Source organism: Kogia breviceps, chromosome 2, assembly GCF_026419965.1.
Source record: "Kogia breviceps isolate mKogBre1 chromosome 2, mKogBre1 haplotype 1, whole genome shotgun sequence".
Classification (NCBI taxonomy): Eukaryota; Metazoa; Chordata; class Mammalia; order Artiodactyla; family Physeteridae; genus Kogia; species Kogia breviceps.
Genome location: NC_081311.1, coordinates 137,770,752 through 137,794,580, shown reverse-complemented (window position 1 = coordinate 137,794,580; position 23,829 = coordinate 137,770,752). Strand labels below are relative to the sequence as shown.

The following is a 23,829-nucleotide window of genomic DNA, read 5'->3' as shown; positions in this document are numbered from 1 at the left end:
AAAGTTAAGTGAATTGCCAGAAGAGATGTCATAACTAGTCAGTGTCACAGTTGGCATGTGAACTCAAGAATGTTGTCTCCAGAATCCAAGCTATGATAGACTTAGTGGACCAAGCAAGAAAAGTATGTTTTGTTCTCTTTGACTCCCCATGAAACCAACTCAGAGATTTCAAATAGAGGGTAGGAAGGGACATGAGGTGGAGAAGCAGCCAGTTATAAGGAGATGTGCTCCCTCGCCTTTTTTTAACGGAGATACAGATAAGTCTGATGTTGACATTACAGCAGCCTGAAGCGCAGTGCACAGGTGCCGTAGCAGCAGCATCTCCTAACTGGACTTTTCAGCCACCCAGAGCCTTGGTGCCAGGCAGCCGAGCCCACAGCTCGTATTCGATGCAATGTCTTGTCCAGGTTGAGCCCAGTACCCTGGATGCTGACTGTTGGCTCACTGCTCATGACAGATAGCTTCTTGGCCAGAAACCTCTTCAGCATAACAGACCCCGCTTCCCTCTCCCAGACTCCTTCCTAATGTGACGTCTGCTCTTTTAATCATAGCTCTGGCCCACATAGCTACTTAAATGCCCAGGGCCCAGAAACTCATTTTTTTAGGTTATTTGGGTATTTACGTAGGGTTGGTTAACTCCATACCTAGGGGTTTTGTCAGGTGTACTTACATTTAATACAGTGTCATGCAGCTGGTAAGGAGGAATAGTGTGCCATTTGAGTCAGTTTGATATCTTGAATATTTATTGAGAACTTACGTGTGGCAGACAGCATGCTGTAGGCACACTGCGGAAGACATGACATGACATCACGGCTCCTCTGGCCCATCTTTTGGGTTCTGTATTTTAACTCAGAATGCTCATGACTGTTCACCTTTACCATCTCTTTATCTTTCTTATGGATATTTAGTGGCTTGCTTATTTTTGTTATCAACTAATTCTCTGATATTACATTACACTTGACAAATAATCAATGATTATTTTATTTTGCCTCACACCAAATGGAAGGAGGCTCTCCTGATATGTTAATCATTTTGGAAAGGGCCCCTTGACTTTTCTTTCTGAACCCCTACCCCCTCCCTAGTGTAGCGGCACTTATTTTCTGGACTTCCTGTATGAAAAGCACATCTGTCAACTTAACAGTAAAAAAAACAAACAGCAAGTAGTTTGCAGGATGTACCATATAAATATTTCTGTATAGTGAGAACTCTTCTTTATCCAGCCTGACCTCCTTTATTATATTTTCACTTAAGAGATCTAAAAAGCTAAGTTAGTCCCAAAACCTTGTCAAAAGATCAACAGACCTAGTTTAGACACCAGTCACTTTAAAAAAAAAAAAAATCGTGAAGGAAATCCTTGGGTATATCTTTTCAGTCGGTGATTCTAAGATAAGGAAAATGTATGAAACCTGCAGCCACGCTAAGCCCTTCACTTTGTGGTGCAGTTACACACGTGGGTGTTGATTAATAAACATTACCAGCGTGCTTTTCAAAATCACTGAAATTTGAGTTATGGCTCCAAATGGTTCCCAGACTCACACATGAAAATCAGTTTTACTATTTGATGATTTGTACAGCATGTGTTTGAACACAGGCCAACGACTGTTTTGAGCATTTGGAATAAGATATATTTCACCAGTTTGCTTTTGAGTCTTGTCCTCAGATACGCCTTTCGTGGAGGAGACAGCATGGCACCATTGCAGGGTAGCCTCCATGATTCAGCTCCGAGTCTTTCCAATTTTGGTGAACGGTGGATACTTGGAATTTTAAAGTTTATTGTAAATGTTAACTTTTAAAGATTTGCCAGGATCAGATGAGAAGGAAGAAGGCATCACACGGTGGCTGCGTTTTAAGGGCCACTTTACAGTAATAAGAAAATTCATGCATTCAAGAGCATCAGGGGGGTTTTCAAAAGGGCGTCCATGGAAAGCAGATAAGACCAAACTTCAGATTTCCATTTTCCTGCTTGTGGCGATCTTCAGATTTAAAAAGAAAATCAATTTTGTAAAAATACCTGTAAACACTTCCAGGTATTTGCCCTCACTTTAAGTCATATCATGCAACTAATGAACTCCTTCACAGCCCTTTGCCTTTTTGGAATATGTTAATCTGACTGAAGCTTCTCACACTCTGTTCTCTGTGCCATTTCCGCCCTGTTAGGTCCAAGAATTGGAGAATCACATAATGCCAGGTCTCAGGAACAAGTGGTTGCTTTTTTTTTTTTTTTTTTTTTTTTTTTTTGGCCTTGAGAGAGGCTTTGGATTTTTTAATTTTTATTTTCATATTACTCTGAATAAAGGCCCTGTCCTAATCCAGCCTCTTGACAAGTATGGCCTGATGTACTCTAATATACATTTATTTCCTTCAGATGCCCATCAACAACCTACCAAATGCCTAGTAACAAGGTTATTTTCTGTGCAACTGTGTATTTTATAAATAGCCATTTGCCAAAGTAATTTCAGAAATGTCCAACTTGAGGATTTATGCTGTCTTTGCCAAAGGGTCATCCACACTAGCTTGTAAATACATTTAATTATAGGCCATTTCTCTGAAATGGATCAAAAGGGGAAATACTTGCTCAGCCTCATTTATCAGTAAATATAATTGTCTTCAGATCTTACCTGTGGAAAAGCCAAGGAGAACTATGCTTACATTTCTAACCTAGAGGACACTGGTATTAACACTTACTATTCATTAGGCCTTTATAGTTTTCTCCTTCACTGGATGGGTATTTTGTTTTATTTTTATTGATGTATAATTGACATGCATTATATTAGTTTCAGGTGTGCAACATAGAGATTTGACATTTGTATATTTTTGTGAAATGTTCACCACAGTAACATTTGTCACAGTACATAGTTACAGAATTTTTTTTCTTGTGATGAGAACTTTGAAGATTTATTCTCATAGCAACTTTCAAATATACAATAGAGTATTATTATTTTAAAAAAACTTTATTGAAGTATAGTTGATTTACAGTGTTGTTTCTGGTGTACAGCAAAGTGATTCAGTTATATATATATGTATTCTTTTTCATTTTTTAAATTATGGTTTATCACAGGATATTGAATACAGTTACCTGTGCTGTAGGACCTTGCTGTTTATCCATCCTATATACAGTACTTTGCATCTGCTAGTCCCAAACTTCCAAACCAATGCTTCCCCCCTTCCTCCCCCTTGGCAACCACAAGTCTGTTATGTATGTCTGTGAGTCTGTTTCTGTTCAGATAAATGCATTTGTATCATATTTTAGATTCCACATATAAGTGATATATGGTATTTATCTTTCTCTTTCTGCCTTAGTTTGCTGAGTATGATGATCTCTAGGTCCATCCCATGTAGCTGAAAATGGCATTATTATTCTTTTTTTATGACTGAGTAATATTCCATACAGTACAGTATAATTAATTAGAGTCACCCTGCTGTACATTACAGCCCCATGGCATACTTACTTTATAACTGGAAGTGTGTACCTTTTGACCCCCTTCACCCATTCTCCCCACCGCCATTTCTGGTGGCCACCAATCTATTCTCTATATTCATGAGCTTGGGTTTGTTTTGTTTGTTTTTTTGCTTGTTTTGCCAATCTTTATTGTAGCTTTCCCTGGATTCAGTGATACATATAAATCAATAGGAAAATTATAAGAATAGGAAAGTTAAAATAAAAGGTGGTTCTTGCTGCTTTTGTGATCACCTAAGGTTTAAAGACTTTTGTTATCATCTACTCACTTTGTATTTATTGCAACTCTACTAATGTTCTTTTACAGCTGACTCTCTTGATTAGTAGCACAAATTCTTTAAAGCTTTTAAGCAAAAAGTTATCCTTTCTCTGTTCTGAAGCAACAAAGTTTGGTGTTCAGCTCAGCACAGGTGCAAGTTCTTGGCCAGACACAGAGCTTCCTTTTGAAGTTCAGACAGCCTGCAGCCCACCTGCCTTAGCAGCTAGTTAGCCAGCTCTCACGGGGAGGACATAAGTCAGTCAGTCTTCTACAGGTTCACAGCAGAGTGTTACCTCTGCTTCCCATATATGTTTTAGCTAAAGTGAAAGATCTGTGTTTCATCAGCACACACACCATCAGACTCCTTCCAGTACTTGCCGGAGTTCAGTCATGAAATCACCCATTGCGGTACTTGGCAAAGACACTCTGGGGGTATCGGGAAGCTGTCCACGTAGGCCATTCATTTCTCCAGGTTCTTTGAGCTCCCTGTATTGAGGTAAATCATCAGGAAACAATGTACCTTGGCTATATTATTTCAGCTCCCAGCAGAAATGCCGTCATTCAGGTAAGATTTAATATTGTGCCTTCAGCACATGGGAGAAAAAAAATTCCATCTTTTGCACCACATAGTTGAAGACATTTGTATGAAAAAAAGTTTCTGTCTTTTACACCACAGATTTGAAGATGTTACTCAGTGTCCCTGATAAAGGGGCTTTCATAAAAAATTTCTCCGTGATATTAATGCCAAGGCGGGGGGGGGGGGATGTGCCTTGCATGTTTCCTTTTTGGTAAATTAAGAACTGTATCATGCAGTATTTCCTTTTTTTTTGTCTTAGTTGCAAGCAGACAGAGCTAAATTTGGTGCTCTGTTGGAATACTTGACATCTCAAGCATGTGTAATGTTCCCTTTAACTAATTTCTGTTATTTTTAACAATCAAATGTTTGGTTACATACTTGATTTATTTTGAAAGTACTTGCATCCTTTTTTGCAAGAATTAAACGAGCCAAATCAGTAATTAGCAAGGGAGATGATACTTGGCCATAATAGAGTTTGTAGCATTTTGTGCCTTAAAGAAGTAAGCTTCCATTGTCTTGCAAATTTACTCATCCTGGAATCCTGTAAATATGTTCAGCCCCAGCCACCTCCCCACCTACTATATCAAACTGCATAAATACACCTGCCTTGACCTGATGTCTAGATCCCAATTGCACATTTATTAAATCCATGTCTTAGGGGTACCTTTATGATTTTATTGTATAATTGACTTAGCGTGTTGATGCAGGATCCTGATTCATTGAACAGAGGTTTCTATCACAAAAACATTGATGAGTCTGGGTTTTCTGCAGTAAACTCTAACACACTTCAAACTTTCAGGCACAAATGTGAACAAAGGCTGCTTCTATACTTACATCAGTGGATTATAATCAAGAGGCATACACAAAACCCCGAAGTAAGAAGTGTACTTAATATTTTTTTCCTGCTACTAAAACACGTGAACTCCAACTCGACTATGTTTCTGTTCTCACCAGCCCTACACATGAGCCAAGTTTTTGTGTGGTCACAGCATCTCCCTTTTGCCCTGTGGGTGAAAATGGGTTCAATAAATATATGCGCTGGACATTCTGAATGCTGAAAAGGACTGCTACCCATGAAATATGGTTCCACAATCTTGATGGGAAGCAGAGCCCTTACACAATAATCTGTTTGCTCATGATTTACCAGAGCTCAGACGTAACACAACTGATTTTGTACTGTGTAGGTCAAACATTATTAAAATTTTATGATTAGGCTCTGAAGAGAATATGACAAAAATGTTATTACCATTTTAAAATTTCTGGGTGGTAGGTACATGTGTATTTGTTTTGTTACTCTTTGCACTATCCTCTATGTCTATCATGATTTTTGAAAATATGTACTGGAGAAAACCGGATCAGATGTGTTTGTTTAGGTTGGAGAGTGGATCGGGTTGGGGAGAGGAAACAGCTGTGTCCTCTTCTTGGCAGGCATGGAGATTTTCAAGAGGTTTCTGTTAAAGAACAAAACCTTAATCTAGTTTGGACTCTTTCCAGATGAAAACTATTGTTTGTGGACAGGAAAGGTGGTTGTTTATGATAATTTCTTGCATGTGATTTTTTTCATAGGTGTCAGCCTGGTACAGAGCATCAGAAATTTCTGTATGCAAGGCTCTGCATATGCACCTCTAATTTAAGTGTCTGCTGTGTGAAATCATAGGCAGCCAGATTGTCTGCTCCCTGCAGGCTGCAAATGTAAAAGGGTCCTTCAACATGCTCCACAGCCAGGGGGAGGCTTCAGAGTCCTTAGCCTGTGGTTTTAGTTGCAGAAAAACCTGCTGACAACCAGCATGTAAGGTCAAATTTTTTTGTATGTCAAGACACCTTATTTAAAGAAACCCGTGTCTGTGTGTGTGCACACGTGTGCGCTTGCACATGTGCATATGCATATGTATGTTTGTTGCTGCTCTTGTTTTTTTTTTCTTTCCTTTTTTCTTTGGTTAAAGAGAACAGTATGATGTCCTGATCTATTTGACATTGATCATGAGCTATGTGATGCTGCATGGCTTCATGTAGACTAGAATTCTGGATGCTACGAACTTATACTTTCTAGACTATAGGCATAATTCTGGGTGTCTGGAGGTATAATGCTGAGAGGAATTTTCACTTTCACTTTTTAGGACACTCACTGGTCTGAAAGGCTTTTTTTTTTTTTTTTTTTTTTTGCGGTACACGGGCCTCTCACTGTTGTGGCCTCTCCCGTTGCGGAGCACAGGCTCCGGACGCGCAGGCTCAGCGGCCATAGCTCACAGGCCCAGCCGCTCCGCAGCATGTGGGATCTTCCCGGACTGGGGCACGAACCTGTGTCCCCTGCATCGGCAGGCGGACTCTCAACCACTGTGCCACCAGGGAAGCCCTAAACGGCTCTTTTGAGGCAAGTCAAATGCAAGGCCAGGGGTTGGAGGGGAGAGGGAGATATAGGACTCAGTTACTATTCTCACACTTCTGGAGCATATGGCTTGTGGTACATGGAGATACATACGTATAGGAGAGCTTCGATTTCGGGTAGACCTTTGGGGCACGGTGCTGGTGGGTACAGCGGTGGCTCTCCACCTTTACTTCTGCCACCACATCCGTCATACGTGAAACAAATTCCCATCAATAACACCTCTCATTGCATGCAGTAATTCTTAACTAGGGGCAGTGGGTTACCGGGGGAAAAAACTTCTTTCTTTAGAGATTGTGCCTCCATCCCCTGCCTGCAGCTTGAGAACCACCAGTGGAGAATAAAGAGCAGTCATCTAGGAATCTCAGTCCCTGGTTTGGGTGTCCTTTCTGCCATGAGTGGCTACTAAGATAGGGCTGACACCTAGTAGGTGATCAATAAGGATTTAGGGAGTGTTGAGTGAATTAACCAGCTGTGTAGTCTTAAGCAAGCCACTTATTCTCTGTGGCTTCTGTTTCCTCACCCGAGGAATGAGGGAAATGGATTAGATGACCTCCAGGGCCCCTTTCAAGTGTAAAATTATATGATTCTGTGATTGGACCTTTACCCCAGAGGAAGATTAATTTGACAGGAGTACGAAAGATGGATAGAGTGAGAGCCAAGAGAGGGGGAGTGGTCCTTCCTCTGAATTAGTCTGATATTTCCTCCTATGCTACTATTTTTAAAGCACGTACTTACCTTGGGGTCTTCCCGGTGATTTTGCATAGATCAGCTGTCATTCTCTTCATTCTCTGGGCAGATTGTAAGCTCATTCAGGACTGGAACCATGACTTTCTGCCCACTTCTGTGTGCCTCAAAATTTAGGGCATCACAGTGCCTGTTAGTGGCGTGAGGGAGCCCCAGGGTGCTTTCACACAGTTCATTTAATCTGTGAGGGAAGCTGAAGAAACTGCAGGTGAGGCAGGAGAAGCAGCTGATGAGGGTCTGAACTGCAAAGTGAGCTTGGATGAGTCCAGGTGAGTCTCCAGCTTTTACGGCAGTCTCGTTAGCTGACTTAAAGACTCTGTTCTGGGAAAGCCCGGGGTGAGGTAAACGTGGCCTGGCCACAGGAAGCTTCTTTTTTCTCTTCCTGATTCTTTTGTCACTGGCCTTACGCTGTAGGTGTCCTTCAACTTATCGCTGCGTTGGCACTTTTCACATCTCATGAAGTACAACTGTTTTCTTCCTGGGCTACACATTCATCTACCAAAGGTCACACCCTGAGTAATAGCTCTCTCACCTTTTATGGCCCTTTTCCCTTTGGCTGTACATCTTTAGTTTTAGCAGCAGCTTTCTCTGTGTATATCTGCATGGTGCCTGTGAGTGTGGGTAAAATACTCTTTGGTCATTAAACGATTTATTCTCATGGGCAGCAGATAATGGTGACCTGCCCTTGGTCAGTAGTAGTGGAGTTTTAGAGAAATGGAGGACCTGAGAAACTTAAGGAAGGTATAGCCCACGGGTCATGGTAGGTGTCTGGTCATGGTGGGGAGACGGGCAAGAGCAGGTCTCAGAGGGTCATGCTAAGGATTTGGAATCTTGCTTTAAGAATAAGGAGACGGAAATGGAGTTTTTCAGCAAGGGAGTGACCTGACTAGGTTTTCAGGTACAAGCTGACTGACTCCTCTGGAGACCGTGAGCTTGAATGTGGAGAGACCAGTTAGGCGCACCTGCAGACTCAGGGCAGGGCTGATAGAGCCTCAGGTGAGGGTTGTGCGCTGGCAAAGACGATGTGTTACGTTTATTAAGTTCTAGATCTAGTCCAGACGTGCTGTTCAGACACCTGCTTTTGGATATATCCTTTACCCTCTCTGAGCCTCCTCCATTTCCTCATCTGTAAAATAATAGGGGTAATAGTCATCCCTAGTTGAAGGGTGGTTTTGAGCATGGAATGAGATGACACATGTGAAGCCCCAAGCACGTACCAGCAGGTTGTAAATGTTATTATTATTTTCCCCACCTCATAGTTGAGGAAACGGATTCCAGAGGCCAGACAGGTAGCAAGTAGATCTGAGCTCAGACCTCTCTCCACAGTTTCACAGGGTCACCTCCTTAGCACCTCGCTGCCTCCTGCTATGGAGAGGCACCCTGCATCTCTTCCTAAACCCGTGGGAAAGGACGTCAGTTCAGTGCCAGGAGTAGGAAAGAAGCAAGCTGAGTGATGCTCCAACTGACTCCTAGCCCAACGTGTTTGAAAGGTCCCCATCCTGCTCCCGAGAGGGGGGAGACACTCTAGGGGTCCAGGAGTCCCTCTGGACTTCCTTGGACACCAGCAACTTTCCCCTCACCTGGAATGTTGTTGGCTAAGAAAATCCCCTGCTGCTTAGGAGGGAGGGGCCGCCTCTGGATCCTGGGAAACACTGTACCCACTGCCCTTACAGGGATCCTGAGTGGCGTTACTCCACCTACATCCTTCAACTTCAGAGCCTGGGGAACTGGTTGACTTTCAGCCTCACTCCAGAGCACCCTGTGATGGAGCACCAACGACACTTAGAGTTTATGATGCCCTTTGACAATGAGTGGTCTTTGGACTTCTGAGCGTTTCGCTTCCATCTGGTTCTTGGGGTGCATGTGCCCCCATATATTTGTTGGCATGGGCTAAGAGACATTCCTGTGCAGCTGAGGAATGCAAATAGTTCTGAGCTGGCCTTTTAGTTTGGGAGCCCTCCAAAAGCAGTAACTCTTTCAGGTTGTCTTGACATGGTAAATTAAGAGGTGCAGGAAAGTGCTACATCCTGTAAAATATATACTTCAACTGTCCGGACCTCCTGCACCTCCACCACCAGGAAGGGTACGTGTCCACTCATGTGTTTGTCGTCACCACCCTCTTAGCCAGAGGCCTCCATTGAGTGTTCACTGTGTCCCTTGCAGATGAATTGAAAGAGCAAAAAGAAAACCCCTATGCATGCCAGTCCGTATCTTGGAACTTCTCACTTTGAAAGGACATAACAAAAAATAAAATTTAACGAAATTAAGCCCCTGCTTCGTCGTAACCAGGTGGTGGTGAGTAGAGGTTGCTCCCTTTCAATGGGGAATAAGTTTTCCATCTGGCATAGTCCCCACATTTCCCTGTTTTTTGTTTTTTTGTTTTAAATACACTTTCTGCCATACTCCTTCAACGTTCCTGCAGTAGTGCTTTCAAATTGCTTGTGAGAGTATAAATTGATACAACTTAAATGAAAGGGGAATTTGACAGTATCTAGCAAATTGTAAATATATGTATCCTTTGACCAAGCAATTTTCTTCTAGAAAATTTATTTTTATACTCATATATTTGCCAAGTGACATAAGAACAAATTTATTCATTGAAGCATTGTTTATAATAGTGAAAGACTAGAAACAATCTATTCATAGACTGGTAACTGGTTAAAGAAGGATGTGGCATACAACAGAATACTATGTAGCTATAAATGAACAGAAAAGAATGAGAAAGCTCTCTGTGAACCTATACGGAGAAATTCCAAGGTATAAATAAATAAAAGGCAAGGTGCAAAACAGCATACAGAATGCTACTACCATCTCCCACTTGAATTAAACAGGCTAGAGGGAACTCTGTATGTGTATTTGCTAGAGCATACGTAGAAAAATCTCAGGAAGGATGCAAAGAAAGCCTATAGCATGATTGCCTCTGTGAGGTGGACCAGGAAGATGAGTGACAGGAGTTGAGAGGGCTAGATTTCATGGAATACCCTATTGTACTTTCTGATTTTTTAAGCCATGTGATTGTATCACCTATTTTAAGAAAAAATTTTTCTGCCTGAGCCCTGTAGGCATTTGCATCTGTGATGCAATATACACTCCAATAAGAAATAAGGGATTGTGCCTTACCAAGTTTCAGAGTTTGTTGTTTCGGGATTTTTTTTTTTAGGATTGAAAGAGTTTTTTTTAATAAGAGTTATTAAAGGTCCCCTGGGTCTTGAAACTGTTGCTCTCAAGTTATTAACGTTTCCTCTGGAAAGTTGCACAGACATAGTGTCTGGCTTTAAATCATACCTATTTTCAGCTTCCCTTCAATCAGGAGTATCTTGTGCCATATCAATTAAAGTAAATGTACTTTCAATTAAAGGTGTTAAGTATGAGTCCAAAAAAGATTAATTCTTTATGAAAGGATGACCTTCAGTAGTTAGATCCAGTTAGGCATTTTTCCAACTATATTTCATCCTGATGGGACAAGTCTACTACACACAATCAATCACTGTGATCTTTTCAAAGGTGGGTATTTTGGGTTCAGAGTCATAAAAGAATGACGTGACTAGGCAACCTCCATAACTTGAGCCACCGTTGGTGTAGATAAAGATTATGGATGTTGGGTATTACCTTTGTAGGATTGATATGTAAAGAATAAGGATGTGCATGATGATATGTTGGGTATGGTTCTTACACCTCTCTGCTCATGGCCTGAGTAGAACAAACTAATTTAGACAAGCCTGATCAAAAGAAAAAGAGGAAAGGAACAATGGCATACATTATGGTCAAACCTAATTCCTTTTCTTTTTTTCTCCTTCTGTCATTTTATTGTTAAACACACTATAAATACTTGCTCTCCTAGTGATTATTTTTTCTTATTGAATTGTTGTAGTCCTAATTCAACCTTTGCTGATGCACAACACACAAAACGAAGGCTGTTAAATAAATGAATGCTTGCTGATCTTTTTATAGTAACGTGTCAAATGTTGGGGAATATTTGTTTTCGCTCACAAGTGAAAGGGAATTCAACATTTGTGTTTGCCTTAGGTGTTTCCAGTATGGTCCTCACTCTGCCACTCATTAACTTTGTAAAAAAAAAAAAAAAAAAAAAAAAAAAAAACCATTGAATGTACTCACCAAAAAATGGGAAACAAGTAACACCTGCTTTGTATATCTCAAAGGTTGATTATCAGGATCAGATGAAATTTGATATCAGTATTTCTCAAAGTGTGGTCCTGTAACCCCCGGGGGTCCTTGAGACCCTTTCAAGGAGCTTATGAGGTGGAAACTATTTTTTATAATAATATTAAGAAAGTATTGGCCTTTTTCTCTCTCATTGTTTCACATACATACAGTAGAATTTCCAGTAGCTGGCTACATGATATGTGATATTGCAGTAGATTGAATACAGAGGCAAATATAAGAATCCAGCTACCTGAAGACAGACATTACAGAGGTTTACAAAAATAGAAAACAATGCATTCTTTTCACTGATTTGTGTTTCTTTTGGAAAGTCAAATAATTTTACGTAAAAAAGAAAAAATTTTGACATTAACGTGATGGGCTGATTATTTTCATTTTCAAGTGAATTAATAAATATTTTAAAACTTACCAGTTTTAATTCCTAATACAGTAAATATTGATAGATACAACCGACATAAACAAAATTTCCTTAGGGGTCCTTGATACTTTTTAAGAATGTAAAAGAGTCCTAAGACCAAGAAGTTTGAGAACTGCCGACAGATATGAAAACACTGTGTAATGTGTGGTGACATTGTAGTTTATTAAGAAAATTCAGGCAACATGCAGACAGCCCTTCCAGTGCAGGCACTGGTTGTTCATGGCCCACTCCACCTCCAGGGCAGGCTTGCTTTGCCTGGGGTCCAAGATGACCTCTGAACCATCTACAGTTGCCTGCAATTTCATGTGTTGGTCATGTGTCTGCTTTTTTAGTGGGAGCATTCACAATTTTCACAGTTTTCAGATTCTCAGAAGGTCCTGAAAGAAGCACAGCTATAGGAATTGCTAATGTCCGCTAGTTCCCATTCTGTCTTCTAGAGGAGTAGCGATAAAGTTGTGGTGCGGACACCCGAGAGGAGATGCTGAGGTTGCAGGCTCTCCTGTCGGTAGCCTGGGCTTGGTTGTCTCTGGAGTTCCTGACCCTTTACCTCTCTGGTCGTGCAAAGTATTAGACTTGGGTCAGCTTCTCTGGGCACTGGGAGAAGGGCTTTCTCTCAGTTGGTACCCTGCCTTTGTCATCGTTTTGGGCCTCCTCACACTTGGTGTCGTAGGATGTGGTAGGACATAAAGAACCACCATCAGGCTATGGACCAGAAAGGGCCCATAGACTGATGTCATCAAGATTCAGGCACTGTACCTAGAGACCAGGAGATATTACCAGAGTTTTAGAGTATCAAACTGGAGTATCAAAGGGTTTGATCAGACTCTCCTGGCACCGGAAGAAGGATGTTCAGGGCTTGGTATTCAGACCATCTCTGTCTCTGTCCTCTGGCACTCTTGGCAGCTGAGCAAAAAGTTGAATGCATACAGAAATTACTATTTCATGTGTCCTACTGCAGTTTCTTAAAAGTTTTTTTTAAAAATTCTAGCATCTGTCGAGAGTTACTCATAATATTTTAGTGTTCTTATGAGAAAATAAAACCATTCTAATTATAACTCACTGCCCTTACTATTATGTCTTACTATTAATATGAATGGAAAACTCATGTCTTACATATTTATTTGTTCCATATTTCCCGTGTCATTTGATATTTTGATTGAACGTACATATATGTGTCTATTGTAGTTTTATGTAAGCATTTTAAATTTCTTAAAAGTTTTATACATTCAGTGGGCAATTTCATAACATTCAGAGGTCCCCCTCTATTTAGATAAAATTTTTAACAACAAAATACACACCTTATTCTGGACATTTTTGTTGTATGATTTAATGTATAGTGCTGTCGTGAAGTTTATCGCTAAGGCTATCTTCCTTGTTTGTTTCACTTTTAAAAATAATTTGAGGGGACTTCCCTGGTGGTACAGTGGTTAAGACTTTGCCTTCCAATGCAGGGGGTGTGGGTTCGATCCCTGGTTGGGGAGCTAAGAGCCCACAGGCTTCACGGCCAAAAAGCCAAAACAAAAAACAGAAGCAATAGTGTGACAAATTCAATAAAAACTTTAAAAATGGTCCACATCAAAAAAAAAAAAAACCTTAGAAATAAAAATAATTTGATAAAATACTATTTTCCCAGGAAAAATATGAAAAATGTATTGAATACTATTTATGCTAGACTAAAAGCTTCTGAAATTTTTAATTATGGAATTAAATTTAAGGTTACTGGTTTACTGTAGATTTTATAAAAGGAGCATTTAGTTTTGGAATTTTGTGATACAATCATGTTTGTATAAGGTAAATTCAGTCAGTTAAACAATATCTCCCTTTATTATTGTCATAACTGCCTCTTCCAGTGGAAGAAGTATTTAGAAGTAACCCAAAACTATTAAATGCTATCTATATGTCAGTAGCATCTTGTAAAAATTGGAATACATTTAGTTTGGTTAAACTCTGCTTCATTAGATTTTAATGTGCTATTTGTTATGTATTTCAGGAACTCCAGAAAGGAACTTAACGATATACGATTTGAGTTTACTCCAGGAAGAGGTAAGTTTTAATTGAAATTATCATTTTATTGCTACCAAGAGCAGTTCAGAAATTGATGACAAGCATGTGGTTATAATTTGCTATTCAAAAATGTGTTCTCTAAAAACAAAGGAGGGAAGGAAGGAAGAAAGGAAGGATTTGCAATAATTGTGGGGAATCCAAACCAAACCCACTATTGACTGCATGAATTCCAGTGACACGTGCTGCACAGAATATACGCACTTATAAATTAGATCTCTTAGTTCGACCATGAAAAGAAGTGCTGGCGTGGTGATTCAGGGCCTAAAGGACGTTATGATGAGTGCGATGAGACGTGCATAGCAGTCTTAATTAGGGTTGAGCAACAAACAGTGACATCAGACCAAAAGGTAGCATACTTTGCCTCTCTGTTGTCGGTTCAGATTACATGAAGCCCGGCTGAGGAGTATCTGGGCCTCTACTTGCTGCAGGCACTGCTAGGAAACTTGGTAGGAACAGTGCTAGTCTTGCGGTTGAATATAATTGTAGTATTTTGAGTAGTTATTAAAAATAGTTTCAAGGCTAGACTGGTTGCTTTTTTAGCACCTGGATGCCTGGAAGTCATCGAGCCATGTCCTGTTTCTTGGTGTCTCCAGCACCTGGCCGGTGCCTGGTATGCAGGAGAATCTCAAGTCATTTTGGTTAATTATTGGATACAGGCCCTGGAGATCACAACGTCAGTTGTTAAACAAAAATTTTTCTTTGCACTCTTTAGTTCATAACCAAAACAATCTAGAGAAGTGAAAACCAGATGCTAATGCTAAGACTGGAGCTGTTCACCTTGATCTCTGGTTTCAGACTTTTATATACATGAGAGCAGCCTCGATGTCTCATTAGTCTTATACATTTGAACATACTAATATATGTAAGCTAATAACATTCTATAATTATTTTATGTATTAGAACTCCAAGTAAATTTTTATTCGATTAGATAAATTGTATTTGCTAAAATTTTGAAAACCCGAAACTTTCTAGCTTGATAGCTAGTCAGTCAGTTAACTGCTTGACCTCCCTGCGTATTGTCAACTGTAAGAAGACACAAACTCAAATGCTTACAGGAGCCAAAGTGAATGGTGGGAGCTTCAGAAAACCAGAGAGTTCTGTCTAAATACATTCAGGTTCAGTGCCCACCAAACAAAATATCTTCCTGGGCCATAGGTGGTCAGTCATAGATTCATTGGTCCTGATGTCTAGTCCCCTGTAAACACAAAGATTTCATGGTTTCCAGTATATTTGAATTAAACATATCTTTTTACAAAAGAAATGTGAGTAAGACCCTAGTGAATTTGCTAACTGATCTTTCTTTCTGGGGGCAATCTTTGACAATTTAGAGTCAGTCTGTGAAATTGAACAGTGGCCAGTTGCTGTTATCAAAAAGCTGTTTTGTCATAATATAAAGACATTGAGCAGCCAATACTGTAATAAAATCTAGCAATTATATAATAAATGTTTCAAGTATAGTAAGTAAAAGAATTCTTATTTTAAGGGGTTTTTTTTCATCTGATTGTTTAAGGTTGACAGTGGCAATAAGAATCAATTTTAATTTCAAAGGTACCAAAGAAATGAATTTCTGAGTTGAGGATTGCTGGGGATAAGATGGCCTTATCAGCATTACCTGGCCCTTTGTGCTAGCTTTGGCAGCCTCATTTACCATGGTTAGATTCAGAGTCTCTGCTTTTGTTGCCCAGACAGAAACCATAGCGCTGGCTTCCTGATGATAGTTGGCCTTCCCTGGGGAGCGAGCACAGCCGTTTAGTTTCAGAAACACCATAGCTATGTCACTGTACCTCTGTGATTACTGATGCTGTCTGCATTTGAGATGTTGTCTGCGCTCAATCTGTGCATGCATACCATGTGTACTATGTCTCTGGTGTATACACACATAAATATATACGTCATTGAGTGTATAATATGAACATATCAAATATTCTGTCGTCATTTGAGGGCAAGCCCTTTGTGTTTACTATGTTGCTGTAATGATCTAGAAAGCAGAGCGTACGTGATTATTTATGATTATTTAACCCGTTTACACATTAGGAATGTCAAGCAGCAGCTTAAAGAAAAATAAATTACCAATTACCTTCAAGTTTTTCTTCTAAACTATTACTGATATGTTACTTAACATGCATGAAAAATAACTGCTTAATGGCACACACACAAACAAGGAATATTTCCATTTTTGACCAACCAGCACAACCCTTTTGCTATTTTAATATGACTCATTTGGTACCCAAGAGTCCTGAAAATAGTCAGAGATGCTGTACACTTTGATCATTTGGGAACATTCATTTGCTTCCGTACTGCTTTAGTGCTAGCCCTCAATGTGACTTTGTTGATTATTCCATTTTCAACTACTTTCTTTGATTATAGCTCCTTACTCAAGTGTAAGATTTTACTGATACTTTAGAGGTGGTGGTAACATATCCAGTTGCTTTAACAGACGATCCGTCAGTAGAAGTGTAACCACTGACTACTCTGTACCCGGTGTCTACGAGGCAGGCACTTTAATTTAATAGACTTCTTGTCCTGAAGTTTCTAGTGGCATCCAGGAAGATGGCGATTGTGAGGCTGAATGTTGTAGCCGACGTTTTAAAGCTACATCATTTTCAGAGTAGAGCCTTTCATTATGCTACCCTGGGTTCCATGCTATGAGACGTTTTATCTCTGAGAGAATTTTATAAGGTGTTTCTGGTACTTCTAACAGTAAGGACGAGGCCCAAGATAAGCCCACCTTTTATGGAATTTCATTGTTTAGTAAGATTCCAATGTTTTTCTTTTCCATTTCCTTCATTGCATTTCACTGAATGAGTAAAGTGATAGAATACCACCCCAGTTTCTCTGAAAGTACAAAGAATATGTATCAGCTCTCAAATTTTTATTGGAGATTTAGGAAATAGGGCCATGTATGAGAGGGAGAAAGAACACAAGGGTGTAAGGAGCATTTCACGTGACCTTTGGCTGCCTCATCATCATCAATGACCATTTGTTGAGTAATTACTATGAGTCAGACACTGGGTTACTAAGCACTTTAAAGCCCAGTGTGAAAGATAATTGTACCTTCAACTATGTGCTCATACAGGTACACACACCCCACACACTTGAGCCCACTTACATAATCACCACATGTGAAACACAGACTAAGCAGGGAAACCCAGTCTGTGTTGAGGGCAGGCTTTGGCATAGCAAATTGCAATTCAGTTTAGGTGCTTGTTTGATTCAGGAGCTATGCTCTCCCAGTTTCTTCTTATCCAGCTATATAGTATTGGCTATTTGTGAGAATATCAGGCCGCCAATGGAGACCATGTCATCTCCCCTGTGAAAACATAGGGGTTCATAATGGTTCTTTGAGCACATGGCAATTTATCAATTTCCCTTTACAAAGTCTTCAAACAGACTTCTCACTATTATCGTGTTCGTGTATAACCTCTCAATTAAGTAATTTCAGTTAGATTCACTTGCTACAGCTTGTTCAGTCCCATCTTTATGAGATTGCTAACTCCTGTCACTTATCATTGAGAAACTACATTCTTTTATCCAACCACATTTTCTAAGAGAATGAGTCTGTTGCTATCAAATGATCAATGTCATGTTAAAGGATTTTTCTTAATAGCATAAACTTAAATAGCTAATCTTAATAGTCCAACAAGCTCATAGGCTGTTTGTACCAAATATAAGGTTGTGTCAAATGCTACGTCTTCAACCTTTGCCATAAATTCTAACTCAGTAGCTACTAATGATAGAAAAGGATTGATGGTGGCTGGAGTTTACTTTGGCAAGAAAGAAAAGCAGTGTTCATAGGGAACAGTTATGAGCTAACTTCTAGAGGGGCATTTGAGAATAATTCAGATAGTTGACAAAGGGTAATAGTTTGGTTCAACAAAAATGAAACAATAAGTTTGTAAAACTTCTGTTGAATAAAGAGCAGGATGCAAATTGTACGTGGCAAATGTATTTCACATTGCTTCTGATTTTTCCTCCTGATAGAATCTGAATTAGTTGACTTGAAACACACATGGATGATTTTTCTAAATGAAAAAATATATATCCTACATTGTACTGGATTGTTGGTTTTTATTGTATGGTTACTGATACACCTTCATTTCACGTTTGGGCAGATACGGCAGACGGTGTTTCTCAGGAGCTCTTCTCTGCTGGCTTAGTCGATGGTCATGATGTAGTTATAGGTAAGTCACTTTTTAATGCATGTAGTGTCATTTTGTTGATACATCAAATGGAAATGCACTTAGAAACAAAAGTTTTCATAAGGGAATAATTCTGTGGATTTCTGAAAATTTCTTGAATTCTTATCTTTTATGTGAAATAAGTATATTTAAGAGTCATATTTAACTTCCTGTTTCAAAAGCTCTTAATTTAATTCTGTCCCATTTGTCTGGACGTGATTTATCCAGTGCAGAACGTCACTTATTGGAGATAAAACAAAGAACCTAGAAGACCAAAACGTCCATGACATAGCAAACCCAAGATACTGTAAATTCCGTGCAGCAAAGTATGGGAACTTCTGAGGTCCTTTCTCTGAGTTTCTCTATTCTTTTTCCTAGCTCTTAGCAAGGTTCATTCATTATAAAGTTTTAAGGTTGCTAGGACTTAACGATCATTCAGGCCAGTTCTACCATTGTGTAGACAAGGAAGCGAATTCCTGAAGTGATTCAGTGATTTGTCCAGGGCCATGCAGCTGGGTTGTGGCAGAATCACCACACTTTGAGACTGTGGCGCTTTCTACTACTTTTAGAATCAAGAAAAAGCTGCGTGGAAATAGGGGAGCCTGCTAGCTCTAGGCATGCTGATAGGAGCAAGAAATGACTGCTGGCCAAGCGAGGCAGAAAAGCTGTAAGAGGCAGACAGTATCATCTAAGAAAAAGCATAGCCTGATTCTACCTAGGGTGAGGGTGAAGGGCTCCAGACTCTTCAGCAAATTCTGAGTTTATGAAGGTTTTATAATGTAGCCTATTACTGCATATTGGTAATGATGACCCTAAATAATTAAGCTGAGTTAATATTAATGTTAATTATGATATTATGTTCATTATATTGTTAATTACATATAATTATAATAACACTATAATAGTATTATGGTAAAACTTTCTTTAAAAATATTCAAATCAAAACCAATCCTTGAAATAGCTTGGGCCCCTTAAATGATATGTTTTAACTTTTTAAAAGAATCACTTACTTGAAATAAATCCTTCCCCAGTAATACTGGAGTGTGTCACTAAGAGGGAGCTTGAGGTAGATACACTTACCCATCAGAATAGTTTGTTCTTAGGATCACTATAATGTACATCATTATAAAGTGAATTGTTTGGGCTTCCCTGGTGGCATAGTGGTTGAGAATCCGCCTGCCAATGCAGGGGACACAGGTTCAAGCCCTGGTCCGGAAAGATCCCACATGCCACGGAGCAACTAAGCCCGTGCACCACAACTACTGAGCCCATGCTCTAGAGTCCACGTGCCACAACTGCTGAAGCCTGCACACCTGGAGCCCATGCTCCGCAACAAGAGAAGCCACCGCAATGAGAAGGCCGCCCACCGCAACGAAGCATAGCCCCCGCTTGCCGCAATTAGATAAAGCCTGCGCGCAGCAACGAAGACCCAATGCAGCCAAAAATAAATAAATAAATGTATTTTAAAATAAATAAATAAAGTGAATTGTTTTATGTAAATAAGAGTAACAGGGGGTTTAGTGGGAGATTGGAATTCTGACTAAAGAATCAGTATCTAATATGTTATTGGTATACAAATATTCATAAATGTAGATACAAAGATATCTTTGTAATTAGAAGAAAGTAAGCTTTTCCCTATTAATTACACATGAAGTGTACACATTGGCCTCATGAGAGAGCAGTTTCCTTTGCCAAGTGGTACATGTGTAAAGAGATAGAGACATATTTCAAAGGAAAGTGACATACATCATGCACATGGACATACAGGTGTGTGTATATATTTCCTTGTATATTGTCTTTCATACTTTACTTTAAAACCTTGTGAGGTCCCGTGGCCAGCTGAGTTCTTACATCAGTTTTCTGATCAAATGTAAGGGGAAGTTGAGTAATAAGATCAATTCAACTTTGACATCTATTGTATCAATAAGCTCCATCTCAGAATTCTTTATGTTAACAGTTGATAAATGTAGATTCTCTCATTTGAAAAAATGAGCACACACCTCTGTGTCTTAGCTTACCTGAAGAAAGAAGGAGAAAAGTTAATGGCTAGATCAAGATACCCTGTAAGGTATTGATATATTTTCCTTAAAGAGTGCTATGGTCCATACCCAAAGCAGCCAGAATTTAAAATTAATTAACAAATAAAAAATAACTTAAAAACACCCACTAATGTGAGACCTCTTTGGCAAAAATGTTGAGGAGCACATGGTCTTTTGATTTGAGGTCATCGTGGCAGGTGGTAGGGAGCAGGAAGAATAAAAGAGATTCGTGGAGAAGTATCAGGTCACATCTTTATTTAAGCATGATCTTGTTTCAGGCCTACAGTCAAATTTAGTGTACTTCTTTTTTTGCCCCAGGCTCAGCTGAATCTAAGCTAGAGGATTTTGGATTGTTGAGTTCTTTAAAAGTGGAAATTAAGGCATAATTCATGTCCAACTTATTGAGTGTGATTTAAATAACCAGAAAGCTTCTGTTTTTCTATGCTGTATTTATTCTTCCCCAAATTTTTCATTTTGCCTTTTTCCCCTTCTTAGAGCTGAAGTGTAGAGTGTTGGAGTGAGACTGAGCATTTGCACTTGTTCCTTATCTAGCAGTACTGACCATGCCTCATAGGGTCAGCTCACCTAAGAGTTACAGTGTCTGCATATTTCATTTGATCATCACATCAATTCTGTAAGGTAGAGAGGACAGGTTTTAATCAGTATTTTATGGACAAAAAAGGGAGGTCAAAAGAAGTTTCTGGGTTATTATAACTTTGTCATAGTTCCTGAACTTGGATCCTGTGACTCCAAGCCCAGAGCCTACTCCTGAACCTGACACTCTGTGTACAATTAATCCAATATCTTTAGCCTTGAAGAACGGACCTAGATAATTTTAACTGGTTTCAGTGTCTCCTGGGGAAAAAAAAAAAAAAAATAGCTTGCCCTTACCTGTTTTTCCTGTATCAGTAGATGATTTATATTTTAAGTGTTGACTATTTGATAGACAGATGAAATGTGTTTAAATCTGTCCCCTCTAACCCATCTCAGCCCCTCCTGCATCACTTACTTCCCTCTTTACTAGATTTGTCCCACCAGCACATGGACATGTTTTTGTCTCCCATTCTAAAGCCCTCTCTTTACTCCACCTCCCATTACAGCTACTTCTCTTCATCCCCTTACAACTAAAGTCCTCAAAAGAATTGCCCCTGGCTTCACTTCTTCTTGTACCACTGTCTCTTGAACTCACTCCAGTCAACTTCCTCCCTCCACTCAGACTATTTTTTCCAAAGCCATATCTGGGGAAGGCACACCCTTGGTAGATAAAATGGCAAATGCAAAGATAGATGTGGCCGGAGTGGAGTGAGCAAGATGGAGGGAGAGAAGATACATGATCTGTGAGTGACTGCCTGCCACTCTCCTAAATCCAGTGGTTAATTCTCAGTGACCTCTCAGCAGCATTGGGCATAGTGGACAATGCCCTGCTCCATAAGTGTTTTCATTTGGTTTTTAAGACTCCATTCTCTCTTGGTTCTCCCACCTTATTTATGCTTCCTTCTTAGTCTTCTTTGTTGGTTCCTCCTCATCTCTCTGACCCAGAAATATTGACATGTCCAAGGACTCTTTCCCTGGATTTCTCCTCTTTTCTCTAGTCACTCACATCCTTGGTGATACCATCTGGTTTCATGGTATTAATGCCTTCCACTCTCTAACTCCCACATTTATATCTCCAGCACAGACCTATCCTTTGAATTCCAGACTCATATTCAGCTCTCTTTTTGGCATCTTCACATAGAAGGCTAATCACTATCCCAGGTTTAATTAACATCTCCAAGAACCAGCCTCTGTTGTTCCTCCCAATCTGCCCCTCCAGCAGCCTTGTACCCTAAGTTGATGTCAGCTCCATCTTTTCAGGTGCATAAGCCCAAACCCTAAGAGTTGTCCTTGACTTTTCTTTCTCTCATAGTCAATATCCAGCCTATCTAAATGTACCCAAGACCCAGCCATTATTCACCATCTCCCATCCTGTTTCAAACCCTTCTTCATCTCTCAGTTGAATTATTGCCTTCATCTAGTCACTGGTCTCCCTGCTTATGACTTTGCCTCCTTTCAGCCTATTCTCATCAGAGCAACCAGAGAGATACAAGTAAAACATAAGTCAGATACAAAAGGCCACACATATTATGATTCCATGTATATGAAATGACCACAGTATGCAAATCTGTAGAGTCAGAACGTAGATTAGTGGTTGCCAGGGCCTGAGAGGGACCAGGGAAAAGGGGAGTGACTGCCTAGGGGTCTTGGGGTTCTCATTGCAGTGCTGAAGGCATTCTGGAATTAGAAGTGGTGATGGTTGTACAACCTTGTGACTATACTAAAAACCACTGAATTGTGCCCTTTAAAAGGGTGAGTTTTATGATATGTGAATTACATCTCAATAAAAAAATGTAAGCGAGATCACATCAACGCTTTAAATAAAACTCTAATAGCTCTCCATCCCACATCTCGGTGGCTTACAATCCTCTATATGATCTGCCCCTTGTCATTTCTCAGACCCTTCCCTCTCTTTGGCTCTCCCTCTTCCCCATTTCACCCCAGCCACACTGGCTTTTACACTTGGGATGCTCCTTCCCCAGGTACACCTGGGTATCTCCTAGTGCTTAAATGCTGCCTCTCAAAGGGGCCTTCCTAGCCCGGCCTACTTAGAATTGCAACCCGCTCCCAACTCTCTACCCCCATCCTTACTTAAGTACTTTACCTAGTCTCTCCCCATCTAATAGGCTATATTTCATTTATTCATTATTTAAATATATAGGATTTTCCCTTGAGCATAAGTTTCTTGAAGGCCAGGATTTTTGTATTGTTAAGTGCTATTTTCCCAGTGCTCTAAACTGTACCTTTCATATAGTAGCCACTCAGTAACTTGTTAGAGATAAACAAATGCTACCTTGAAATATAGAGATATCTCGTAACACTTTCTAAAGAAGGCTATTTTAAGTATAGGATTCAATTATTTCAAGAACGTTGCTTTCAAGAGTACAGAATTCAAGTGGCATTTCACAAATATGAAATGCATTCACTTGACAAAGTTTGCACCAAAAATAGTCCAGTTCAATTGAGAACATTGGCACTTAGAGGTCTGGGTGATTTCTTGTGTGTGTATTTTTTCAGTTTCCATAATATAAAACAGCTAACATTTAAATAGATTAAAAAATCCTTTTTTTCCCCCACCAAAATTTCCTCTTGAATCAGAGTAAATGCTTAGGGCAATATAAAAAAGCTGAATAAAGCAATTGTATATGTTATGGTGCAGTGAATGTTATGACTTTTACTATAATGTGGCAAACGTAATGTTAACAAAAAATTTTTCAGTGTCCAGCTTCAGGGTAATCTGCCTTGAGTGCCAACCTTCACAAAGCAGCATGTAGGCTGAAGGAGCAGTTTAGTGACATGGAGTGATTGCTTTCTCACACAAGCAGAGCAGCACAGAAATTAAATGCAGCATTTGTAGACTGAAATCATAAACCCACTTCAGTTGTGCTTCAGTGCAGCTCTACCTTAGGCAAGAAACAGCAGATATATCTA

At 39.7% G+C, this 23,829-nt stretch overlaps 1 protein-coding gene across 5 annotated transcripts in view; it reads left to right on the top strand.

Annotated features, from left to right (window-relative positions):
• The window catches only part of STK39 (serine/threonine kinase 39), a 491,161-nt gene that overhangs the window by 416,415 nt on the left and 50,917 nt on the right, over positions 1-23,829 (top strand). For all 5 annotated transcript variants that reach the window (XM_067026251.1, XM_067026250.1, XM_067026249.1 and 2 more), the window contains 2 exons: positions 14,014-14,066; positions 18,200-18,268. In XM_067026251.1, the coding sequence (XP_066882352.1) occupies positions 14,014-14,066; positions 18,200-18,268 (122 nt within the window). The remainder of the gene's footprint in view (positions 1-14,013; positions 14,067-18,199; positions 18,269-23,829) is intronic.